This window comes from Crinia signifera, chromosome 2, assembly GCF_055691185.1.
Source record: "Crinia signifera chromosome 2, ASM5569118v1, whole genome shotgun sequence".
Lineage (NCBI taxonomy): Eukaryota > Metazoa > Chordata > Amphibia > Anura > Myobatrachidae > Crinia > Crinia signifera.
Window position 1 is genome coordinate 238,399,341 of NC_139218.1, and position 22,931 is coordinate 238,422,271.

General features: G+C 40.9%; 1 protein-coding gene across 3 annotated transcripts in view; it reads left to right on the forward strand.

The window, feature by feature from the left end:
* The window catches only part of CALN1 (calneuron 1), a 270,116-nt gene that overhangs the window by 80,212 nt on the left and 166,973 nt on the right, over positions 1 to 22,931 (forward strand). For 2 of the 3 annotated variants that reach the window (XM_083174080.1, XM_083174078.1), the window contains exon 3: positions 21,753 to 21,896. The exons of the other annotated variant lie outside the window; for it this stretch is intronic. In XM_083174080.1, the coding sequence (XP_083030206.1) occupies positions 21,753 to 21,896 (144 nt within the window). The remainder of the gene's footprint in view (positions 1 to 21,752; positions 21,897 to 22,931) is intronic. 3 annotated transcript variants of the gene reach the window in all.

Below are 22,931 nucleotides of genomic sequence, written 5' to 3' on the forward strand. Positions count from 1 at the left end.
AATACTGTATATAAAAGTAGTTTTAAGAAATAAAAAAGGGCTAATACTAAATAACTAGCAAATAGTAATGACACTGTGAATTTCACTATGGAAATGGAATGGTGTGCCTTTGTCTAAGGGGGCTTTCCAATTACCTTTGATCACTGAGCATGGATAATTGGCTGTCGGGGCTATCCAATTGGCGAGGCCAATTCACCAAAAGCAGCCCAGCTTTCAAGTGAAAACAGGGCTGTGGCAACCAGAAACACACAGGTTTTACCGCTGCTACATGTTTTCGGGAGAAAATGTGTTTCTAATTGTGCATTATAATTGGATAGCTCTATAAAAAACATTGGCAAAACTTGGTGAAAAATAGGAAAAAAATGTGTTATCAGGAATAATTGGATTCCCCCCTAACTATCCTTGAAAATGGACAATAGGTGAGAGGAGAAGTCGAGTCTCATGCTCTGCAGGCCAGTGCCGTAAGTAGACATTTTGATGCCCTGTACCAGAAATGTAATCGTTGCCCCCCCATACTCAAAACAAGGACAATGCGCGCACAAAGCAAATGTTTAGGGCATGGCTTTGTGGGGAATTAGTGACTGTTATTCACATAACACCACACAGTAGTGCCACTTCTACACAATTTGCCAGTTAGAGCCCCTTAGATGCACTGTACCAGGTAGAGCCAATTAGAGGTACTGTGGCAGGTAAAGCCCCTTAGATCTACTGCACCATGTAGAGCCCCTTAGACACACTGCACCAGGATTAAGCAGACCTTTAATGCCCAATACACATTGTCATACATTGTAATACCCATTATAAATTATGCCACAAATTATGCTACACGTCATGCTGCCCAATATTCCTGCTTATGCACCTAATGCCACCAGTAGTGCCCCTTACACAGTGCCTCAGTAGTGCTCATTACACATAATTCCCCCAGTAGTGCCCCTTACACAGTGCCCACATTAGTGCCCCTTACACATTGCCCACATTGCACAATGCTCACATTAGTGCCCCTTACACATATTTCATATTAGTGTCACAATGCCCACATTTGTGCTCAACATGTAGTAGGGGAGACCAGAGATCTCACCGCCGCAGACCTGTATATGGTGTGCGCCCAGCTCTGTTTGGCTGGCCGGCCGACGTCACATTTGAAATGTACGTGGCCCTGGTGTAAGCCGCTCAGCAGCATAGGAGCATACATATAGGGCATTGGTGATGAGCGGCGGTGGGTGGCCCTTTCGGTGGTACTGCCAGATGTGCTTCACAACTGGCTAAACCTAGTTACTGCACCGCTGCAGACTTTCTCTAGCTCCCACTCTCTTGATTGATTTTCTGTGAAGATGCAAATTTCCTCTTGTCACACCAATTACTTTATAAGAGGTTTAGTTTTCTCAGTCAAGGGGGAAAGGTTGCACCACACTTGAAGGAATTCGGGGTCAATTTTGGCCATTTTCACAAGCCTTTATTGTTGAGTATAGTATTATTAATGATTTATTTATTTTGTCTGATTCTAAATATGTTAACTTACAACATTTGACCAAAATCAAATGTAATAAAGCGCAACGGAATATGCTGCGCTATATAAGAAACTGTTAATAAATAAATAAATAAAATCCAAAGCTGTAATTAAACAGAATTATAAAGTAGGAAAAATAACAATAAGTTTTTTAAGGATAAATATTTATATCAATATAGAGGTTTTTTTTTTTTAAGCATTCTACTTTGATTAATGGTTTTAACTGTGTGATCAACATAACTGTCCCCTCCAACATTTCTGACATACATCATGGCTGTGTGTTACATATTAGTAAGCTCCTGCTACCCTTCCTCCACATAACTAAATAATCTAATGTTGTTTACTTACGTGCCTGTGGGGAGGACACACTCCTTATTAAATCCAAATAATGAAGTAGAAATTAACTGTAGAAAAATGTAGGAAACACAGATGGAGACAAAACACTAACAGTGTTCCCCTCTTTAAACACCTGGGAGCACTAAAAAAATGTACATGTTCCAATGTTGTTTTGCTTAGGGCAAACAGTAGTTAACAGTTGTCAGCATCGCTGAACTGAAGATAGTGGCAGCCAGATGCTCATCTTTCTGTTCAAGTTACGTAAGGAAGGGCAAGAGCAATGTGTATTTACAAATGCACACATTTATTGCAAACAACAAACTTGTTTTTAAGTTTTTTATGCTATAAATATATGTAAAGTACTTAATTATTTAAAAAAATAATAGTTTTCCTTACAGTGTTATATAAAACAGAATATGGTGCTGTATATAAATCAGAATGCAGTTGTAAACTTTCTAAAGTACGGAATCAAAATTCCTCAGCTTGAGCATTTTTCTTAAATTACTCTTTTAAGATATATTAAGTTGACTATGTCCAACACAATTTAGATTAAATATATTATAAATGAAATCCATTTTGTCATCATTCATATTGTTGACATGATCGTACCATCTACTTATAATGTTGACTTATATTGTAGTGTCCAGTCTAGCATTCCAGGTATTGTCCGGGTCCAGTTATTTCCCATACCCAACAATTGTAGCAGTAATTAGACAATACTCCAACCTATGGAGTGCTGGAATGCTGGACTGGACACTACAAGCTCCGGAATGCAGAGTTTGATGTCCGGTCTTGTCAGGTGTCCTGTCCGGGGGGTGGCCTGTCCAGTGGGGCTGTCACCAGGGAGAGGAGGAGGAGAATAAAGCTTCCTTGTATGGCCAGGGTATGTAGCAAAAACCATAAGGGTCCAGACCATACAGACCATACAGGAAAGCTGTAATCTCCCTTTCCCCATGTCGCTGGTGAAAGCTATCACAGTCACCCCCCCCCCCGGACAAGACACCCCACAAATGCCCCTCCCCCCTCCCCTGGACTGGACACTACAAGCTCTGTGATGCAGAGTTTGATGTCCGGTCCAGCGTTACAGGGTCTTGCCTGGGTCCGGGTTTTACTTAGTCCCAGAATTGTTTATCTTGTAACCTGGGAAAGAAGTTCAGGTTCGAGTTTGCTTGTGTTGCAGAGGATTGCATACAACCTGAATACTGATTTGGCATAAGTTGTTACACATCTCAGTCTTTTGGGAATACGCCCCTAAACACCTGAGGCATCCAGGTGCACAAGTTGGGATCCAGCCAGAGAAAACCACTCCCCCAGTGGCTATTGTTCAGCCAGAGATAATGGAGAGATGCAGCATCTCGAGAGGGAGAGTAGGAGACAGTCGGGAGGTGAGTGCACCAGCGGGAGTGACCAGCAGTTACATTGCCCACGGTAGAGAACAGGTGCCCCCACCACGACAGCCGCACAACATCACAGGCTCAGATCCTCCAGAGTCGACAACTGATTCCTGACGGCAAGGCATCACAGTGCATGAAGGTTGGGCCTTGCATGCTCACTACAGGCTATCATATGAACCTGCTGGAGCTGGTCTCTTGTACATGCGGTAACTATACTTTGCAAAAAAAAAACCTTTAAAGAACTTTATTTACCTGTGAGTCCAGACTGACCTATAAAGAAAATAACATCTAAATGGAAAAACGATATATAAATTGTGAAACCCCATGATAAAAACAATGCATATTTCACGAACTGGACTGGACATTTTTTTTTTAATGAAATAATACCACCACAAGCAGACAGAAATCAGGTAGTTATTGTATCAACTACAGTAAATCACTCATGTGCTGATGATACATTGTTCTAAAAACAGAGAGTTACTAAGAAACCTTTTTTCTTCCTTGTACCTGTGTTATAAATTGTGTTTGCCCAAACCTTTGGCATGTGTTGTTTGTTTTATGGAGCCTGAGAGTGCCGCCGTCACCCACCGGAATCGGTACATCTGTCAGAATGAACTTAGGTCTACAGTCATTAGGTCGACCCCACTAGGTCGACTGGCAGGAAGGTCGACCTGACTTAAGGTCGACATGGGCCAAGGTCGACATGACTTAAGGTCGAATTTGCATAAAGGTCGACATGAGGAAGGTCGACTGGTCATAAGGTCGACATGGGTTTTTCACTGTTTTTTGATCCGAATGTCGACACAGTCGACATGGACACAGTTGGCAATGAGAATCGGACCCTCGCATCGCTCGCTTCGCTCGCAATGCTTCGGGCACGGTGCCTCGCTGCGCCCGGCACACTATTTTATTCTCCCGCCACGCCCTAGTGGATGGTAGGGCATGAAATACCGCCTGTCGGCACATGTCGGCTCAAAAAACAGTGAAAAACCCCATGTTGACCTTATGACCAGTCGACCTTCCTCATGTCGACCTTTATGCAAATTCGACCTTAAGTCATGTCGACCTTGGCCCATGTCGACCTTAAGTCAGGTCGACCTTCCTGCCAGTCGACCTAGTGGGGTCGACCTAATGACTGTAGACCTAAGTTCATTCTAATAGATGACCGCTTCCCCACCCACCCACCAACATATATATATATATATATATATATATATATGTGTATATATATATATATATATATATATATATATATATATATATATATATTTATTTTACAGATGTGCATATTCTGATTTACTCTGATTTACTCTGATTTCAAAGCAGGATCTTATTGGTTATCAACTGTCAACAACTGCCATGTGATTTAGTATAGCCAATAAGATCCTGCTTTGAAATCAGAGTAAATCAGAGTAAATCAGAACCTGCACATCTCTAATATATATATATATATATTCTCTTTCTTGAATGTAATTACTGGGGAAACAGCACCCAGTTTGCTAGGGCTGCAACCTGGGACCAATTAATAGATCCAGGGTTTTAACAAGTGTATTGCCTGCTAACAGTGGGACTAGCACCCTCATTTTTCTTCTTTTCTTGTTTCTTTCTTGTTATTTACTCGTTCTAGGGCTTGTTTTGTTCTACAAGCTGATAAGCTATGCTTAGAAAATAAGGACAGCAGAGTAAAGTAATACATACAATGAATATTTACATATTTAACATATATTATCATTTAATTTTAATATTTTATCCTATACCATTACCATCTGATCATGCATGATTTCCATAGGTTGGGTCGATGTAGTAGCCATATTTGCATTTAGTTTACTTTAAAATAAAATGGTTTAGGTACTTGTTTACTTTTCAATTTTTGTAAATGGTAACCACCTGTGGCTTTATCCTACCTGTCCAGGTATGTCTCAGATCACTTTAAATGTTACATCCCATTAATAGCCCGTTCTCACTGCCGCAAAAACCTAGGATTTTGCCAGGGAAGCAGTAATTTAACTGTCTCAGTGTAAATGGGTGCGAGTGAAATGCCTGGGTGTAATGCCCCTGTAATTGCACATGGGCTTTTTGCAGGGTTATTCTTGGGAATTACATAAGTGTCCACCAGTGTGAACAGGCACAACCCGGGTTTTTCACACAGGCTGTTAAAATGCAAGCTGATTGAGGAATAAGATAAGATGACATGTGGAGGGATGAGGAGGTGCTGGAGTTGCTGGTTGTGAGAGGGGAGGAGGAAATAAAGAAGCAAGTGACAGGCAATGTCAAGGATTCTACAGTGTACTACAACATATCAAAAATACTATCCACCAATGGCATCCATAAAACCGAGCAACAGATTGTGAACAAACTTAAAGCACTTTGTAAGCAGTACTCCAAGGTGCATGATCTCAGGTGGAGGAAGAGTGGTGGTGCCAGTATGGACAATCAAAGCTGCTCTTTAAACAGCCAATAAAAGCTGCTCTTTCAACAGCCAATATTAGCTGGTCTTAGATTCCTCAAACTTGTTGGCAGGGCAGACCAGGGAAGCAGTGTGAACGGGGCAGACACAGGAATTTCATGGGTCTAATGTGCAGTAGGAACGGATCTGTGAGCTGTGATGTTCTGTGCCCTGGCAAAAACACAGCAACAAATATCCGGGTATTCGCAGGGGTGGCAATGAGAACATGGTATTATATTAATTTACTGTAACATGCATTGGTGCAATCTGGCAGACTTTCATGCGAAACAGTGAACTACTCATACATTATTAAATGAACAAATATGTTTTTATGGAAAGCTGAAATTACATTAAACGTTACCCTCCTCTACAGTGTATAAAACTATGTCATGTTTGGATCCAATTTAACTGTGTAAGTTAAATGAAAATAAATCTTATTTTTTAATCAGATTTTCATTACCAGATTTTAATAAATCTCTTTCACAATTATACTTAAAATTTCCCTTTCTTTGTGATAGAGGTGTTTGAGATTGTTGAATGTTTGATTGGTGTTTTTAATCTTTTATTGAATGTTTAAATGTTGAAACATGCAAGTATCTATTTATCTTCAAGCCAAGTCCCTGAGAGTTGTGACTAAATTAGTCAGCTGTGGAAGTTGAATCACCTTTTCATATAAACGATCTGACTACAAAGATGAATGATAATGTAACAGACTGTATTTTTAAGTAAATGACTGATCTATTTCTTATGAGGTCTGAAATTAATTTTTATTTTTAGAGAAGTACATTTTTACTCTAAATGTAAAATCTAATTTGATATATATTCCTTCTAAAAATTTCTCACAAATAATAAAACTTTCATAAGTGATAATTACTGTTGTGTAGTTTAGATTGCTTTATGATGAGGTTTTGGCAGTATTTAATTACCCACAGTAAAGTATACCCAATAGCCTTGTTAACACATTAAAGTAGCTTGTTAATGGGTGTTAACATGTAGAATCTTTAAAAGGTTCAGTTAAGGTTCAATTAAACTAGTTTATGTGACACCGGAAAGGGAAACAGCAAGCACCCACGGGTGGGGTCCCCTCTAATTGTCTGGCCTGCTTGCAGGGGTTTCTGGCTTCCTGTGCAGCCAGGGCACCATCGCCGGATTGCGGGGAGGTGACAGTGAGCAATCCTGCACTGGGTCAGCTCCTGCCAGGTACTTAGCTCCCTGTTGCAAAGCAGGTGTATCGAAACCTGGACAGCTGTGCAGGTAGGGAACCGAGCTGCGGATTGATCATTGCAGCATCTGTGCCTTTGTGATCAGCCCCTGTGTGTTTTAACTAGCGTAATGATACGCACCTTCAGTCCATAGATGTGAGGTTCCAGGAAGCCCCGGTTCACACTCAGTAGCCATTTTGTTAATCCGCTCAGTTCACAAGTGTGGCCTGCCCGTACTGTATGTCATTCAGACTGTAGCGTAATTCTGTGTTTAACCTGTATAGCATAATGAGATGCATGTACAGCAGTGCCCTTACACAAATTTACCCTATGCCGCCATAGATGTGGGCTCCCATGAAGTCCTGGCTGACACCCGGTCACCATTTTGTTAACCCCTCAGCACTTGAGTCTCGCCTTCTCGTACTGTATGACATTTCTTCTGTAGCGTAAATCTGTGTTTACCTAGTGTAGCGTAATGAGATGCATGGACAGCAGTGCCCTTGGATCCACAGTTGACTATGCTGCTTTTGCACCACAGCGGCCCTTCGCAGCGTGCCGTTTGCTGAGAATGGGAGTACTGTACGAGTATCTCACATGCACGTTTGTCCCATTCTCGGCACAGTACTGTATACTCACTTATCCCCACAGCCTACTATAAATAGCGTAATAAGATGCACGTCAATGCAATAGTCTTTTTAGAAAAAAATGTCTATCTAACAAACTGAACAGTACAGTATTATACAGTAAAGTAGTTCTTGCACTAAAGTGCATTTCAATTGACACTTCACGTACTGTTCATGTTATCCGGATTATTTTTCTGTAGCATTGCATTAGCGATTGCTAGTATTGCACCCACGCGATAAACCCATACACGCCAAACACCAAGCTGTGCTACTTATTGCGCTGACTTGTGACTGCCTTGATTTGGCGGGCGAAACGCCATAGACAGGCTAAATGAGCATGGCTCTATCTGTACAGTAGTGTGCCCAGTTCATATCTTATTATGCCTACGTTCTTATCCCCTGGTACCACCACTTACTGGTAATTATACCACGATAATGACCTCTGGTCATATATTATAATATCAGACCATTTAGTCTTTTCTGAAACTGCATTGGGACCAACTGGATACACCCTCCACCCTCCCCTATGCAACAAAATTGTTCCTAAGTCCAACTCATCTACACTATTCTATTGGCTGTTTAGAATATGAGACAGACCTATTTAATATGAAATGACCCTTGCATAGATCTGTTATTTTTGTATATAGAGGAGATGGATATCCTAATGCTGGCTAAAACTTAAGGCGTCTAAAACAGAAGTTTAATTTGTCCCACTTTCGAGAGACAACAGTTCCCCTCAAATCTCCTCCTTACTTGTAAAAGAACAGATTCATCTTTCGCCATACTGTACCTACTTTGTTGCTGTAATACTTTAGTAAACCCTCTGCTTTAGTCCCATCCCACACCAAATCAGACTCTCCCACAGCCTTTAAATCTTAAATGCTCTCTGAAATCGATACATTTATAAGAGCTTACCCCAGGGCCGGCGCCACCACTAGGCAGGACTAGGCATTTGCCTAGGGCGCCGGCCACTGAACCGCCGAGGTACCATAGAGAGGTACCAGAAAGCAGGGAGCGGGGAGCAGGTGAGTATGTAATCCTCCTCCCCCTCCCCGACCCCCATCCCACCCGTTAATTAACTCTGCCTCCCCACGCCGCCCGCCGCCCGCTTCCTGCTCCCCGCTGGGGGGATTGCAGCGCGGCAGTATCGCCCGCACACACCCCCCCCATGCCATATCGCACCCGCCGAACCCGAGACCCCCCCCCTCCTTGCCGTATCACACCCGCCGTACCCGAACCCCTCCCCCCCCCGTGCTGCAGTATCGTCCGCACCATTCGGGCGGCGGGCGGCACAGGGGGTTTTTGCCTAGGGCAGGCGGGGGGCTTGCACCGGCCCTGGCTTACCCTACATCCTACAGTAATGCATTCTCTCAAGTGTGATAATCTCTACTCTGAATCTCACCCACTTTTCTTTCTTATACCCCTTTTAGACATACTACCCGGGATTTTGGCCAGGTTTACCCGGGATTTTCAACCCAGGTCACTGCCGGGATTTTAGAAACAGACCACATTTCACACTACACCTCAGATCCGGGAAAAACCCGGGTATACCCCTTTCATACATAAGCTAGGCTTTTCAAGCATTTCAGTGTTTCATCATTAAAATGGGCAAAGACCTTTGCAATATTTGCATACACTATGGCATCCTTCAGAGTGCCTGTGATTTGAGATTTGATCTCCTCTTCTCCACGCACATGTAACAGCTCCCTGACCTCCTCTTCCTTCCAATGATGTGCCATGCCACCTGACTTCCCACAGGACTCTGCACTCTGTTGCTGCAAAGGGACCAAAGAAGCAACATGCATCCACTGATTCTGCAAGCGCCTCCGCACATGTGCCAGAGGCGCTTTCCTCGGCTGCAGCTGATGACCTCATCAGAAGATGCCTCGGCAGCAAAAAAAAGCCACACCACATGTTTAAAACAGAAAAACCCGGGTAATACCATTCAGACATGAGCCAGGTATTATACCCGGGAGTAAAATACCAGGAAAAACCCTGGTCAATTGCAGGTGCTCAGTATCTGGGAGTGAAGTCCCGGGTATACCCTTTCAGACATACGCTAGTCCCGGGTTTGGGCGTGTTCATGTGAAAAAACCCGGGATTTTTGCGTATGTCTGAAAGGGGTATTATTAGCTCTTCCATTTATAATGTACTCTCTCATGAGCAGGAACCTCCTGGCTCTATGTGTTCAAATTATTAGAATCTAATTACGTGTAAAAATTCAGTATACATCTTTACAATTCATCTATACAAGTTTAGTGAAATGATAGCTATACACACGTGTTGCAAAGGTAAGCTTCTCCTTAAGGAAAAGCTAGTTCATGTTTTTGAAATTGTAATTGTACATTTTTGAGTGGAAACTATAATTGTAAGCTAGCAAAGCTTTCTGAGACCTAAGTTATGAGGAACACTTAATAGCACTTCTGCTTCAAGGAGAGATTTTTTTTTAACAGTTTCTTATATAGCGCACACATATTTTGCAGCACTTTACAGTGAATATATGAACATTCACATCAGTCCCTGCCCCAGTGGAGCTTACAATCTACATTCCCTACCACACGCACACAGACATTTTACGGTTCATTTTTGTTTGAATCCAATTAACCTGCCTGTATATTTTTGGATTGTGGGAGGAAACTGGAGTACCCAGAGTAAACCCACGCAAACACGGGGGGGAATATACAAACTCCACACAGTTAGGGCCATGGTGGGGATTGAACCCATGACCTGAGCGCTGTGAGGCAGTAATACTAACCATTACTGTCCGTGCTGCCACAAACTGAAAGTATGCCTAGGTTAGTGGGGCTGCAATAATCAACAGTCACTTCCATCGATGTAATGGGTTAATTTTATTTAGATGGGAGTTCTATTGAAGATGGGATGAATCTAGCAACCAATCAGATTCTACTTCTTATTTGTTTAGCACCTTCTAGAACAGGGGTAGCTATCTCCAGTCCTCGAGAGCTACCAACAGTTAACATTTTCCAGGTCTCCTCAGAGAGCATAAGTGAAGTAATTATCTCTACCTGTGGATCTTTTGTTATTTGCCAGTGAGTAAAAAGTGCACCTGTGCACTAGCTCGGTGGTCTGGAAAACATGAACTGTTGGTAGCTCTCGAGGACTGGAGTTGGCTACCCCTGTTCTAGAAGATAATAGAGTTTAATTGGTTTCTATGGGCAACATCCCATGTTCAGTAGGGCTATTTATACTCCGTTTTCACTGCGCAAAAACCTGGGTATTTGCCAGGGCAAGCAGTAATGTCCTGTGTCCTCTCTCAGTGTGAAAGGGTCTTTGTGAAATTCCCGGGTGTTATGCCTTGGGAATTAGACACAGGTTTTTTGCAGGGTTTTTCCTGGGTAATACATGGGTGTACGGCAGTGTGAACAGCACAGACCTGTGTTTTTCACACATGATGCAAAAAAACAAGCTCATTGGGGGATGTAATCATGTAATATGTGACAGCCAGCCAATAAAAGCTGTTTTTTAAACAGCCAATCAAAGCAATTTGTACAAATTTCCCAACACCCAATCAAATTCCACACACTTGTTGGAAGGTAGACCATGGAAAGCAGTGTGAAAGGGGCAGACCCAGGAAATTCCCGGGTCTGAGGTGCAGTATGAAGGGGGTCTGTTGAGCTGAGAAGCTCTGTGCCCTGCCAAAAAATCCGTCAAGAAAAACCCGGGATTTTGCAGGGGCAGCAATGAGAATGCAAAATTAGTAAATTTATCCCAATATGTATGTTTTTCTATAAAAAAATCAGATTATCTTTATTTATGACTTAAATGAAGTGATGCCTATGAATCCTATTGCTACATGCGACATTTTGCATTTTTATTTTTCCTCTGAAAATGGGCTTACTGTAGTGGCAATAACAATATCAAAGAGGATTTTCTTCTGTGTGTCAGCCATTTTGTGCTTTGTAAATTTCTTTTGCTGCGTTCAAAATACTAATTATTCCTTCAGCTAGCCATGCTTAAAGGTGCTAGAATATGTATTTTGAGTTTGCAGTTTTCATTTAATCTTTATTGCAGAGTATGTAGTTCTGATGTACTAGGTCTTATATCAGAGATGACAAGAATATTTGCTTTTTTGATGACAATGACCTTTATTTTCTTGTACTGTCATAGCTAGAATGTGTACTGCAAAGCATGCCATATAAATATGTCATTAGAAATAACTTACTAGACTTTATGTGATAAAACCCATTCATTGACTGCTCATGAATGCTGAGTTTTTTGCCCAAAAAAATGGTCTGAAAGAAGTGCTGAGTGTATTATTTATGCAGTTTACGAATCAGTTACCTTTACCATCGATAACCAACCAACCAAAACTATGAGTTGTTAGATGTACTTAAGGTGCCCATACACGGCACAATTATTGTATACAATACCTACTTTATATATATCATAGGACCCAATGAAGTCTAAAACAGCTATGTGTCACAACTATCCCAATTTGAGTAGGACAATCCTAAGCTGTGTATCCAGGAATGGATAGAGAGTTTATGGACCTCCAGTTAATTTTTTTTCTTTGCTGCAGCATTAACTCAGTTGTAGCTGTTGGGTCCCAGATGTCCCTCTAGATCAATGGATTTCCGCCTTTTTTCTCTTCCATACCCCTTGATTAGGCTTTTCATTTATGAGTTTACTAACTAACGAGTGGAGTGGAAGTGAGCGGAATGCGTGTCTTTACATCAAGGAGTGGCAGGGGAGTAGTGTGCGGTTAGAAATCAGGTTACTGTGTGTGGCCTTTGGCTGTGTACTGTCTCCAGGGTTCCGGCTAACACCTGTAGGAATAATGCTGCTGCTTCCTCCATCTGTGTCAGCATGGGGCAAAGGACCACTGATGTGTGAGGGCAGTGCGGCTAGCTCCAATTGGATTGCTGGTCGGGCAAAAGGACAAGAAGACGCTGATGGTGCTGCAGTCTGCACCAGAAGTGATGCGACTAGGTTTGTCTCCGTGGCATTGGGAGACTTCTTCCACCATCTAAAAACGTCTTCTTACCAATCACCAAAATTATTTTCAAGTACCCCAAATCAGTCTGCAGTGTACCTGCATGGGTACTAGTACCCCAGGTTGGGAATCGCTGCTCTAGAGGTTGGATTTACAGAAATTGATATTGAGCAGCCTATTGCCACTTCATGTTGGTATCGGTCTGACTGATTGCTTGTCTCGCACTTTGATGCCAGCTGCATGGGATTATAATGCAGTTTCTCTGATGGCGGGCAGCTGTGACTTTACACCCTGGTGATTCCAGAAGGAACAGGCAACAGGACAACTGGAAGGTTTCATTTCTCACTCCATCAGAAAATAGCACAGCCAATGGAGGAACACTTCTGTAGCAGAATTCAGCCAGAAAGTTCATCTATTGCTAATGGTTCAGGTATGAGCCAGCAGGCTCCTGGATGCCAAATATACTTGCCCGAATTGGGAGTAGTGGAAACCTGTTGCTTTGGTGAGTGGGTGCAGGCCTCAATCATAAGACGGAGTTCAGACAATATCCCTGCCTAAGAAATGCTTGGAGATTAGCGGATGGAAAAGGTATCAAACTATCAATTGTAATACTGTCTATTCCCTCTATGTGTATACTGTGTATGATTGTTTCAATCAATTTGCACAGCGGGTGCTCCCAGGAATATGTATTATTTGAAACAAAAAAAAAGGAAAAATTAATTCCTACATGGTGCACTCAGGACAATGATAAATTGTTTCGATCAATATTCTCGTTATATGACAAATTGGCCCAAGGAAATGGTTATAAATTGCAACTTTTATTGTTTGTTAAAACAGTCCACTATATGTGATTTTGTTGAAAGGTTTACATGTATTTGAGTTTGGTTCAGTACAATTTATTCGATATATAATTCCTCAACCAAAAGGGGTATCATGAAGCCCAATACTCCCCAGGGATGTGTAATTCACTCTGAATGGTATTTATGATTCAGCGTAGCATGTGTCAACTCATATAACTTGGGAGTTTCCACCCCAGTATTATGATAGATTAATACTGATGTATTACATCTGTGGATCTGATGTATTAAACTGTCTCACTAATGCTGCTATGAGATGAAGTAGTTGAATACTGTCTACAATGTTTCTCAATAAAGATGGTTACAATATGAGTCTGTTTATAACAGTATCCACTCTGTTTCCAATTGCCCACACTTAATATGTGTTCTGTAGTGAGATAGATTTTTCATTCATTTGCATGCCTTAGCTTATCTCTGTTCCCATGTCTCATGGGTCATTATGTCATTCCGGTCATATGGAAAAATACATAAAGGTGAGTAATCACTTATAAATCCACATTTAGAGTGATGTACATATTACTACAAAGCCATCAGAATATATAATGATGTTGGATTTAATGATTACACTCAAACAATGGTATATTAGGCAGACTGAGGATAGCAGCAATATAAAACATACCGTCCATTAATTATTCATTGCTTTCCGCATCCACGACAAAGTCTGCACATTAATATGAATCACAATTAACAAGCCATCAATAATGATGTCATATATAGGACTTTACTGACATTTTTCATTGATTAATGGTGCGGGATCTGTGCAACTTGCAAAGAGAGTGTTGCAGGAAGACCTCTGACAGCATTTGGATTGGGAGACACTGAAGAATTGTATTGGCCAAACACAAACAATAACATTCTATTAGCCATAGTGCATCCTTTACGAAGTGTGCTTCCTTTATGCCTATAGTGCACACAAGAGGCACTATGGTGGCCCAGTGCAATCCCTGTCTTAATGTTAGGACTTTATTTTTTTTGTCCTGTGTAGTACTGGTGTACACCAGTAGAGGCTGCTGCCTGTAATCAGTCTTTTTTGGACTATTGACCTGCTACCTGTAATTTTTGACATTCCTGGATCTGGTGTTGCCTTCTGTCTGAACTTTGGACTAATCTGTCTGCAGCCTGCCCCTGATATACACTTTAACTTAAACTTTGCTTATCCACCTGTCACTGCTGTCTTCACATTAGTGTGCATATATATATATATATATATATATATATATACAGTATATATATATATATATATATTATACACTGTGGGGCTGATTCAGGATTGCTTGTAGCGATACAAATTTGGCCCCAGCACCAATGGTCTGCGTATGTGCAAACCCTGATAACAAACAGCTTTGGCGAGGACACGCGCCAGGCCGTTCACTGCTGGGAGGGAGGGGTGGACACAGGGCAGGGACCAGGGAAACGCCCAGCGTTTTACGGGCATCCCCATAAAAATGCTGGAGTGTTCCCCTGGAAATGCAGGCGGGCCGATGCCTGCCGAGGACGGGCTAACGTCACAGGTTATCAGCCGCCTGCCTCGTCTTCATCCTAGTGCCTGTAAATAAAAGTCAGTACAGACTTCAGTGGTCGGCAACTGTTGGCTAGAAGCATATTGTTACAATCTACTTTTTTATATGTGTTTTTGTTTTTATAATCTTTTGCCAAATGAAAATTTTCAAATGTAGAAATATTTTTTTTTTAGTGGTTTTAGTTGTGAATTCCAGATTCAGGTAACTTATGTGAATAAATTTGATAAATTCCATTCATTGTCCATGTTGCGGTGACATATTAGTCACCATGTTCCTTTGTCTGATTTTCCCGTATGTGGTCATCTTCCCATTTGGTGGCAAATAAGTTTGCATAACTGGCTTCAAATCATGTTCCCATAACAGTACCTTTTGATTTGTTATTAGAAGTTGTTATTATTGGCCCTCATACAATTATGCTGGAGTATTTAGTCTATGTCATCCATGATCAAGTCTGTGCATTCAGTGGTGTTCATTGTGTGGAAAGATTAATGTATGAAATGATTGCATCCTTTTCATGTCCTATGCACATCTACAGTAATTTAATTTGTGTCCAAAATATATGTCTTTTCATTTTAGGTTGTTGTTAATATGTAGAATACTGTATGCGTGGTGATTCCAGCCAGAGCTGGGGGCTTTGGGGGTTAGACTGCAGAAAATGAGGGTTAGATCTAGGGTTGGGAGAGAATTAGTATACTTACCCACCAGGTCTCAGGATTCTAGCCATTGGGATGGCACTGTTGATTATTAGCAGTTAACGAGCATTGATGGCTGCTGAATATACATTATGACTATATAGCCAAATTGACCTGCATGTTCAATGCAGGTCAATTTGGCTATATAGTCAAACGACCCCCAAGTTCGGTGGGTCCCGGCGATGTCGCTGAACGAAACTGATAGAATCGCCAGCCCCTGCAAAGATGGAGCCTGCTCCATCTGTATATCAGCGGTGGCGGCCAGGGTCAAATAGAATGGAGCTTTACCTATACAGTCAGAGGCCATGTCGTACTTGTTGACGTCTTTGGCCTTTTCTTGGTTATTGAAATGTTTACTGTCAGCCCTGGTTCTAATGTACAATTTAGCCTATAGTCCATGTAGTCTGCATACTCCTATGCTAAGATGACCCTTAGATAAGCCCTAACACTTTTGCCCCAAAATACTGGGTCATCCAAGTACTTGTGAGCATTACACTCTATGGGTACAGTGATTTCTATAAGTTGTATCCTTAACAAATAAAATATTTTTGGTCCTATTGTTTACCTGCAACAATGTGGAGAGTCCCAACTTGCCAGAAAGAAAGTTTTTGACCTAATTTTTTTAACATAATCTATATTAAAATTGCCGTATATGTTCGTTATATTTTGAATTTATAGTTTATTTTAACTATACTAACCTTCATTAGGCCTTTTAAATGAGTTACCTACCAGATTTTTTTCTAGCCATAATTAATTGCTAGCAGATTCTTTAGTGTGTTCATGCTGCAATATTCCCAATTTATTTAAATGTAAAGCAATTGTGTGCATATCATTAGGTAACTAATTAGTATGTTCCAGTTTTACTTTTGCAGACATTATATTATGTACTGTGCTACTTAGAAGTCTTTGATCATTCTTTTCCCTTCGAAAGGCTGTTTCTTCGAAGACTTAAAACAAAATATGTTACAAAAACTATTAAATGCACATGAATGAATTTTACCACTATCCAATTTTATAAAACAGAACTGAGAATGATTGGTTCCAAATGACTGAAATTCAGAGAATCTCAAAATTTGCAAAGAAAATAACTTCTCTAATGTTGTGCAGGAAAACCAAAAGCTACAAATCAAAATATCCAAAGTATAGGGCTTTATAGAATGTACTGTACTTCCTATTATACAAAGGTGCACTGTGACATTTACCAACCATGTTTTTTGTATAGTGTAAAGAAACTTGCATTATCCATAAAGAAGGGATTTGGAGTACGATAGTTGGAAAGGGTACATCCTACAGCAGGCATTCCCAACCAACAGTGCATGTTTTAGTGATATCCAGGCTTGAGCACAGGTGACTTAATTAGTACCTGAGTGATTCTGATTAAACCATCTGTGCTGAAGCCTGGAAATCACTAAAACCTGCACTGTTGGTGTGCCTTGAGGACCGTGGTTGGGAATGCCTGCCCTACAGGCCCATACACACTATAAAATTATCTTTCTAATCTGGCTGGTTGGAATAAAAATCTGGAAATTTCTAGGAACAAATTACAATCAACCATCTCCTACCAAAAGCTTATAAATGGACAAAAGCAGTTACAGTATCTGTGTAAATTGATGTAAACAATTTGTCTGACTGACCATTTTTGTCTGTTTTCTAAATTTAGGAGCAAATGGTCAATTGTCATTTGCTCCCAAAATCCAGACAGATGGGAAAGATAATCTTATAGTGTGTATGGACCTTTAGGCAAGTGTCCAATTAGCTGCAGTAATTTACTGAATTATATATCCCCCCTTTAAGGCGAGGTGGCAACAGGGGAAAGTTACTACTCCGCTGTGAAAGCAAATGGATAATGAAATTAGATACCCTGGCCCCACGGGGACTTAATGAGAAACTAGGGATGCACTGTTTCCTATAATATATTATGAAGTTCAAATTAACTTCTTATGATCTATAATGGATATTGAATATTATACTATTTTTATACAATTAAATACTTTTTCTCAACCCTTATTAACTGTTATTTATTATATACATCTGTCTTTGGATTTATCTCTGTTGCGCAGCAAAAAATATTTTTTGTATATATTTTTCTAAACACTTGTTATGTGATTATATATATGTTATCTTTTTTTATTTTCTTTGCACTGTTATTGTGGGTTGAATTAGTTAAACTGATTGGTCTGGCCCCTGCTCTCCCTGTGGACTTGACGATTAAGTCTTGACTCACAGGTGAGCACAGGTGTTCACACTGATTGGTGAACGCTGCTCATTGGTGGAGGTACTGAGTGTGATGAATAAAGTTTGGTTTGTTTGCACTTGTAACTTATCCCTGACGACGGGAGTATCGTCTCCCGAAACATGTTGGAATAAACTTACCTGTTTTTCATGAAGACTCCTGAGTGCCGCATATTTCTTCCTCTGTACATGGACATACTGTTCAATGAAGGCACCTGAGCATTTGGTTCAAGCTGAACATTGGGAGTGCCGGATATTGCAACTATCTATATATATATATATATATATATATATATATATATATATATATATATATAAAACGGCGATAATGCACGCACCCACGGAGACTAAATAAACTTTAGAGACACTCAATAGTGATCAAACGTTTTCGATGCTTTAATGCATCTTCATCAGGATCCATGTTATTATATGTTATTACATGTATCTTCAGTGCACATTGAAATTGTGCATGGTGTGATTTGAATGTCATAAATTGCAACAGCCACCACTGTATTTTGATGCGTTTGTGGTAAAGGAAAGGAGAGTGGGTACAGAAATGTTTAATAACATGGACAAGAAATAATTTTAATTGCTTAAAATATAGTTTCATTATAAACTGGATTATATTACATAAATCAATTTTGATCAGTTGTCCCTACAGGATAGTAATGTATTTTTAGGGGTTTATGACATATTAACCATTTAAATGCCAACATCTCTGTGAGTGATGCTCAAAATATCCACTAAAAACCTCAACATCTCTGTAAGTGATGTACAAAATGTCGGCTAAAAATGCCAGCGTCACTCACATTTGTTGAATGTATTCAAATAAAAAAATGTTGTTTATAAATAGATTATATTTCCTCTAAAAGGTAACCATTACAGGTCATTATGATGAATAGAAATGATGGTACTTGTTTCCTAGCACGGCCACACCGATTTACATCGGGGTGGTCGTGTCGGAAAAATCGGGTCGATCGCATCGCATGCGATTTGGTCGCATGCGATGCGATCGATGCGACCGACCGATTTTGGACCCGATTTTTTTTTTTAATGAAATGTAAATCGGGTCCCTGGGACCCGATTTTACATTGTATTCAATGTAAAAATATTCCCAACCCCCCCAAATTTAACGGCGTACACCGTACCCCACGACAGACGCCAACCCGAAGCGTGGCGAGCGCAGCGAGCCCGCGAGGGGCGGCGGTGCGCGTCCTCCGACCTTTTCATTCCCCTACTATCCACGTCGGCGTGGAGTTGAGAATAGAATAGTGTGGCGAGCGCAGCGAGCCACCGAGCCCGAAGCGTGGCGAGCGCAGCGAGCCCCGCGAGGGGACGCGTATACCTTCACAGGTAAACGCGTCCCTTCGCGGACTTCACAGGTGTCCGCGTCGCCACGGACACCTGTGAAGCCCGCGAGGGGACGCGGATAACTGTGAAGGTATCCGCGTCCCCTCGCGGGGCTCGCTGCGCTCGCCACGCTTCGGGCTCGGTGGCTCGCTGCGCTCGCCACACTATTCTATTCTCAACTCCACGCCGACGTGGATAGTAGGGGAATGAAAAGGTCGGAGGACGCGCACCGCCGCCCCTCGCGGGCTCGCTGCGCTCGCCATGCTTCGGGTTGGGGTCTATCGTGGGGTGACGACGGGGACATCTATAATGTGAAATGGGTCATATTGGCCCATTTCACATTTTTCACATTTTTTCACTATTTCAATGTCAAAAAATATTTTAACATTGAACCCGATGGAAAAATCGGGGGCATCGCGTCGTGACCATTGTTAATGGTCCCGACCGACGCGATGCCCCCGATATTTTACCTTTCCCGACACGATTTCAATGTTAAAATATTTTTTAACATTGAAGCCTATGGGGAAATCGCGGGCATCGCGTCGGTCGCGTCGGGACCATTGTTAATGGTCCCGACGCGACGCGATGCCCCCGATATTTTATCCTAGCCGGCCAAATGGACCTGATTTCAAAGGAAATCGGGTCCATCTTATGGATCGTGTACCTTAACTAAAGGTACACGATCCATAAGATTTGTGGCCGTGCTAGGAAACAAGTACCGAAATGATTGCTTGGCAATTTTTACACATATTTTGACAAATTCACTTGGCATTCAAAGGATGAAATGTAATAGGGTGATAGAATCAGAAAGTGAAAGATATGGTAAGAAATTTCCAGGTTTTTTAAAGCGGCAATCGTTTACACTTAAAACCAGTGTAATTTTGCAGTGTAAATGAATGCCATTTAAAAAAAAACTGGCGATTTCTTACCAAGGAGGAGATTCTCTAAACTAAAAAATGCGGTAAAAACCCAGTTATCAGGGTTTTTATCGCATTTTGGGATGCTCTAAACATCCCTGCCGGGTTACCGCGACAGGGGGCATTGCCAGAATGGCGATGCCCCATAGAAGCCTATGGGCTTCTACCGCGACCCACCGCCGCCCGCACTGACCCACTGCAGCCCGCACCGACCCCTGCCGCCCCGCACCGACCCCCCTCACCTGTGTTCGAGCAACACAGTTGTGCTGCCCAGACTTGTGACCTCCTCCTCCCTGCATTATAATCCTCTTCCGGGTGCAGGGAGGAGGAGAGCCCAGAGCAGCAGCAGCAGCGCCGGGTAAGGGAAGGAGGGGGGTCCCGATGGGACCCGCTGATTCACCGCAAAGGACAGCTCTTAACGCAAGAGCTGTCCTTTGCCATAATTATCGCATATGTTAGAGCATATGTGATAATTATGTATGCGCTAAGTGGTGAAGGGGGACGGAGCTGGGTTGCAGATGTTAGAACATCCTGCCCCAAATCTCTCACTTTCTGATTCTCTCACCCGATTATATTTCACCCAAAGGGTGAAATATTGCCTTTCCTTTATCTTTATAGTTTTGCTACTAGATTATTGGTGTGAATGTCAGCATAATCATTTTACACAATAAAAAACAGTATAGGCTTTATTCTAAGAAGTAAGCCCGGACTTTAACAATAGGGCAATTTCATATTTGTATAAGCAGACAATTAATGTAAATTTTCTGCAAAAAAACCCCAAGTGAAAACGAATTTCCTTTCAAAACTTTCAATTCGTTATTTACTAAAGGCTTTGTTACACTGGTGATTTTCTCTGTGCATTTTAATTAATGGCTAAATACCATGCCATAGAAATAAATGGTTTTATATGTCAAGCTGTCCCAATAGCTATGTTGAAGCCAAAATTGTTGGGTACAGATTTTCAGCAGAGAAAGATTATTGCTGGAAAACAATGTAAACCGCTGAGGTCATGTCACATTGAGAAACCAAACTGCTAAAATCTTTCATTTTATTAATGAATTCTATTGAAGATAAGGGTCTTAAGCAGGCATTGATTCTACAATTAATGCCAGCAACAAAATTACTGCTAGATATTATTGGCAGTATGACACAATGCAATTTTTTTGGTCACCTGCCTGGATTTGCAGGCCAATGAAAGAATTTCAAATTTATGCAGCATAATATTTTCTTTTATTACTGCGAGTTGGTAAATATATTATTGTATATGCTTATTATTACTAAATAGGTTATTATTTTGAAATCCGTATTTTTATTATAAATGGAAAATGTCCTAATTTTAGAATATGTATAGTACTAAATAATATTGAATCATTGTCGTGCTTATAGTTACAGCAGAACTATATTAAAAATGTATTAAATATTCTTATAGTTATGTACTGACATCAAAATAAAGCCTATATCAAGGTTTACATTGTACTGTAAATCTCAAATTCTATATTTTACATGACAAATCCCATAATGCATGTCAGGAAGAGCAATTAAATATATTTTGTAATGACAGAGCTTTAGATTAAATTTCATAACATATCTACTGTATGCTTTTATTAAATGATTTTGAAAAGTGTACCTTCATGTACTTGAATTTCTATTTTAATGTGTTTTCATTTAACACAATGAAGTCAAATGGAGCATATTGAGAATTTTTCCAATCTCTTAAAACAGAAATCCGTGAAGCCTTCCGAGTATTGGATCGAGATGGGAATGGTTTCATTTCAAAACAAGAACTGGGCATGGCAATGCGATCATTGGGTTACATGCCTAGTGAAGTTGAGTTGGCCATCATTATGCAACGTCTTGATATGGATGGTAAGTGGCAATGAGCAGTTATCCTAATTTGCAAGCCTAATAATAGATGCTGCTAGACTGGAATAAAAAAAATGCTTGCAGTATTATCCTTTTTTTGATCCATACAAATAGAATGTATTTTAGTAATGTCTCTACATAATGTTGAGTTTTAAAAGGATCCTTTTAGTGATCCTTATAGCCAGGGCTTAAAGTAGTCTTGGAGAGGTGGTGGGTTTTCTTTCCCCTACCCCCCCCCCCCCCCTCATTAGGCAGATCCTAGACCAGTGCCACTGAATTTGTGCCCTACCTCCCACAAAGAGATAATGGTCCCACAAGGAAGGGGTGTGGTCACACAATAGTAACTCCAATTAAAATGACAACACACAGTAGCACAATCATGTACGCATTACACTGCATGTACTGTAGTGCCCTGATTCATATTAAATCACACTGTAATGCTCCTTAAACAAATAATGTCTACAGTTTTGCTGCTTATACACAAATGTCTCTGTCACTCCAGCAGCTCAATGTCCATGTCACTCAGCAGCTCCATTTTCTGTGGCACATAGCCCTTTATCAAGACAAGGTAAAGGTGTCTTGATAAATGGCTATGTGACGGAAACGTTGACCAACCCACAACTACTTGTGTCTTCAACCTTTATTATTATTCGTTTCTGCCGCTGTGCAGACTTGAAAAAGCTTATGAGTGCCCCCTCTTCGAACTATATATATATATATATATATATATATATATATATATATATATATATATGCTGACTCATACGTAACTTGCTTGGCCAGCCTTTCGATTTTTCTTCTTCATTTATTACTGCTTTTAGATTTCATAGCCAAACAATAACCAAAAAGTTAATTTTCTAGTTTAATCTCTAAAGATATTAGTTCATCCAACACCATCATACCTCTATCATTCACATTTGTGATTTGACTGTTTAATGGGTTACCCTTGAATCATGGTACATCTTTCCATTTCTCAGCTGTCGATAAATACATAACTGCTGCATGGCCATTATTTATGTGCTAACTTGAAAACAGCAA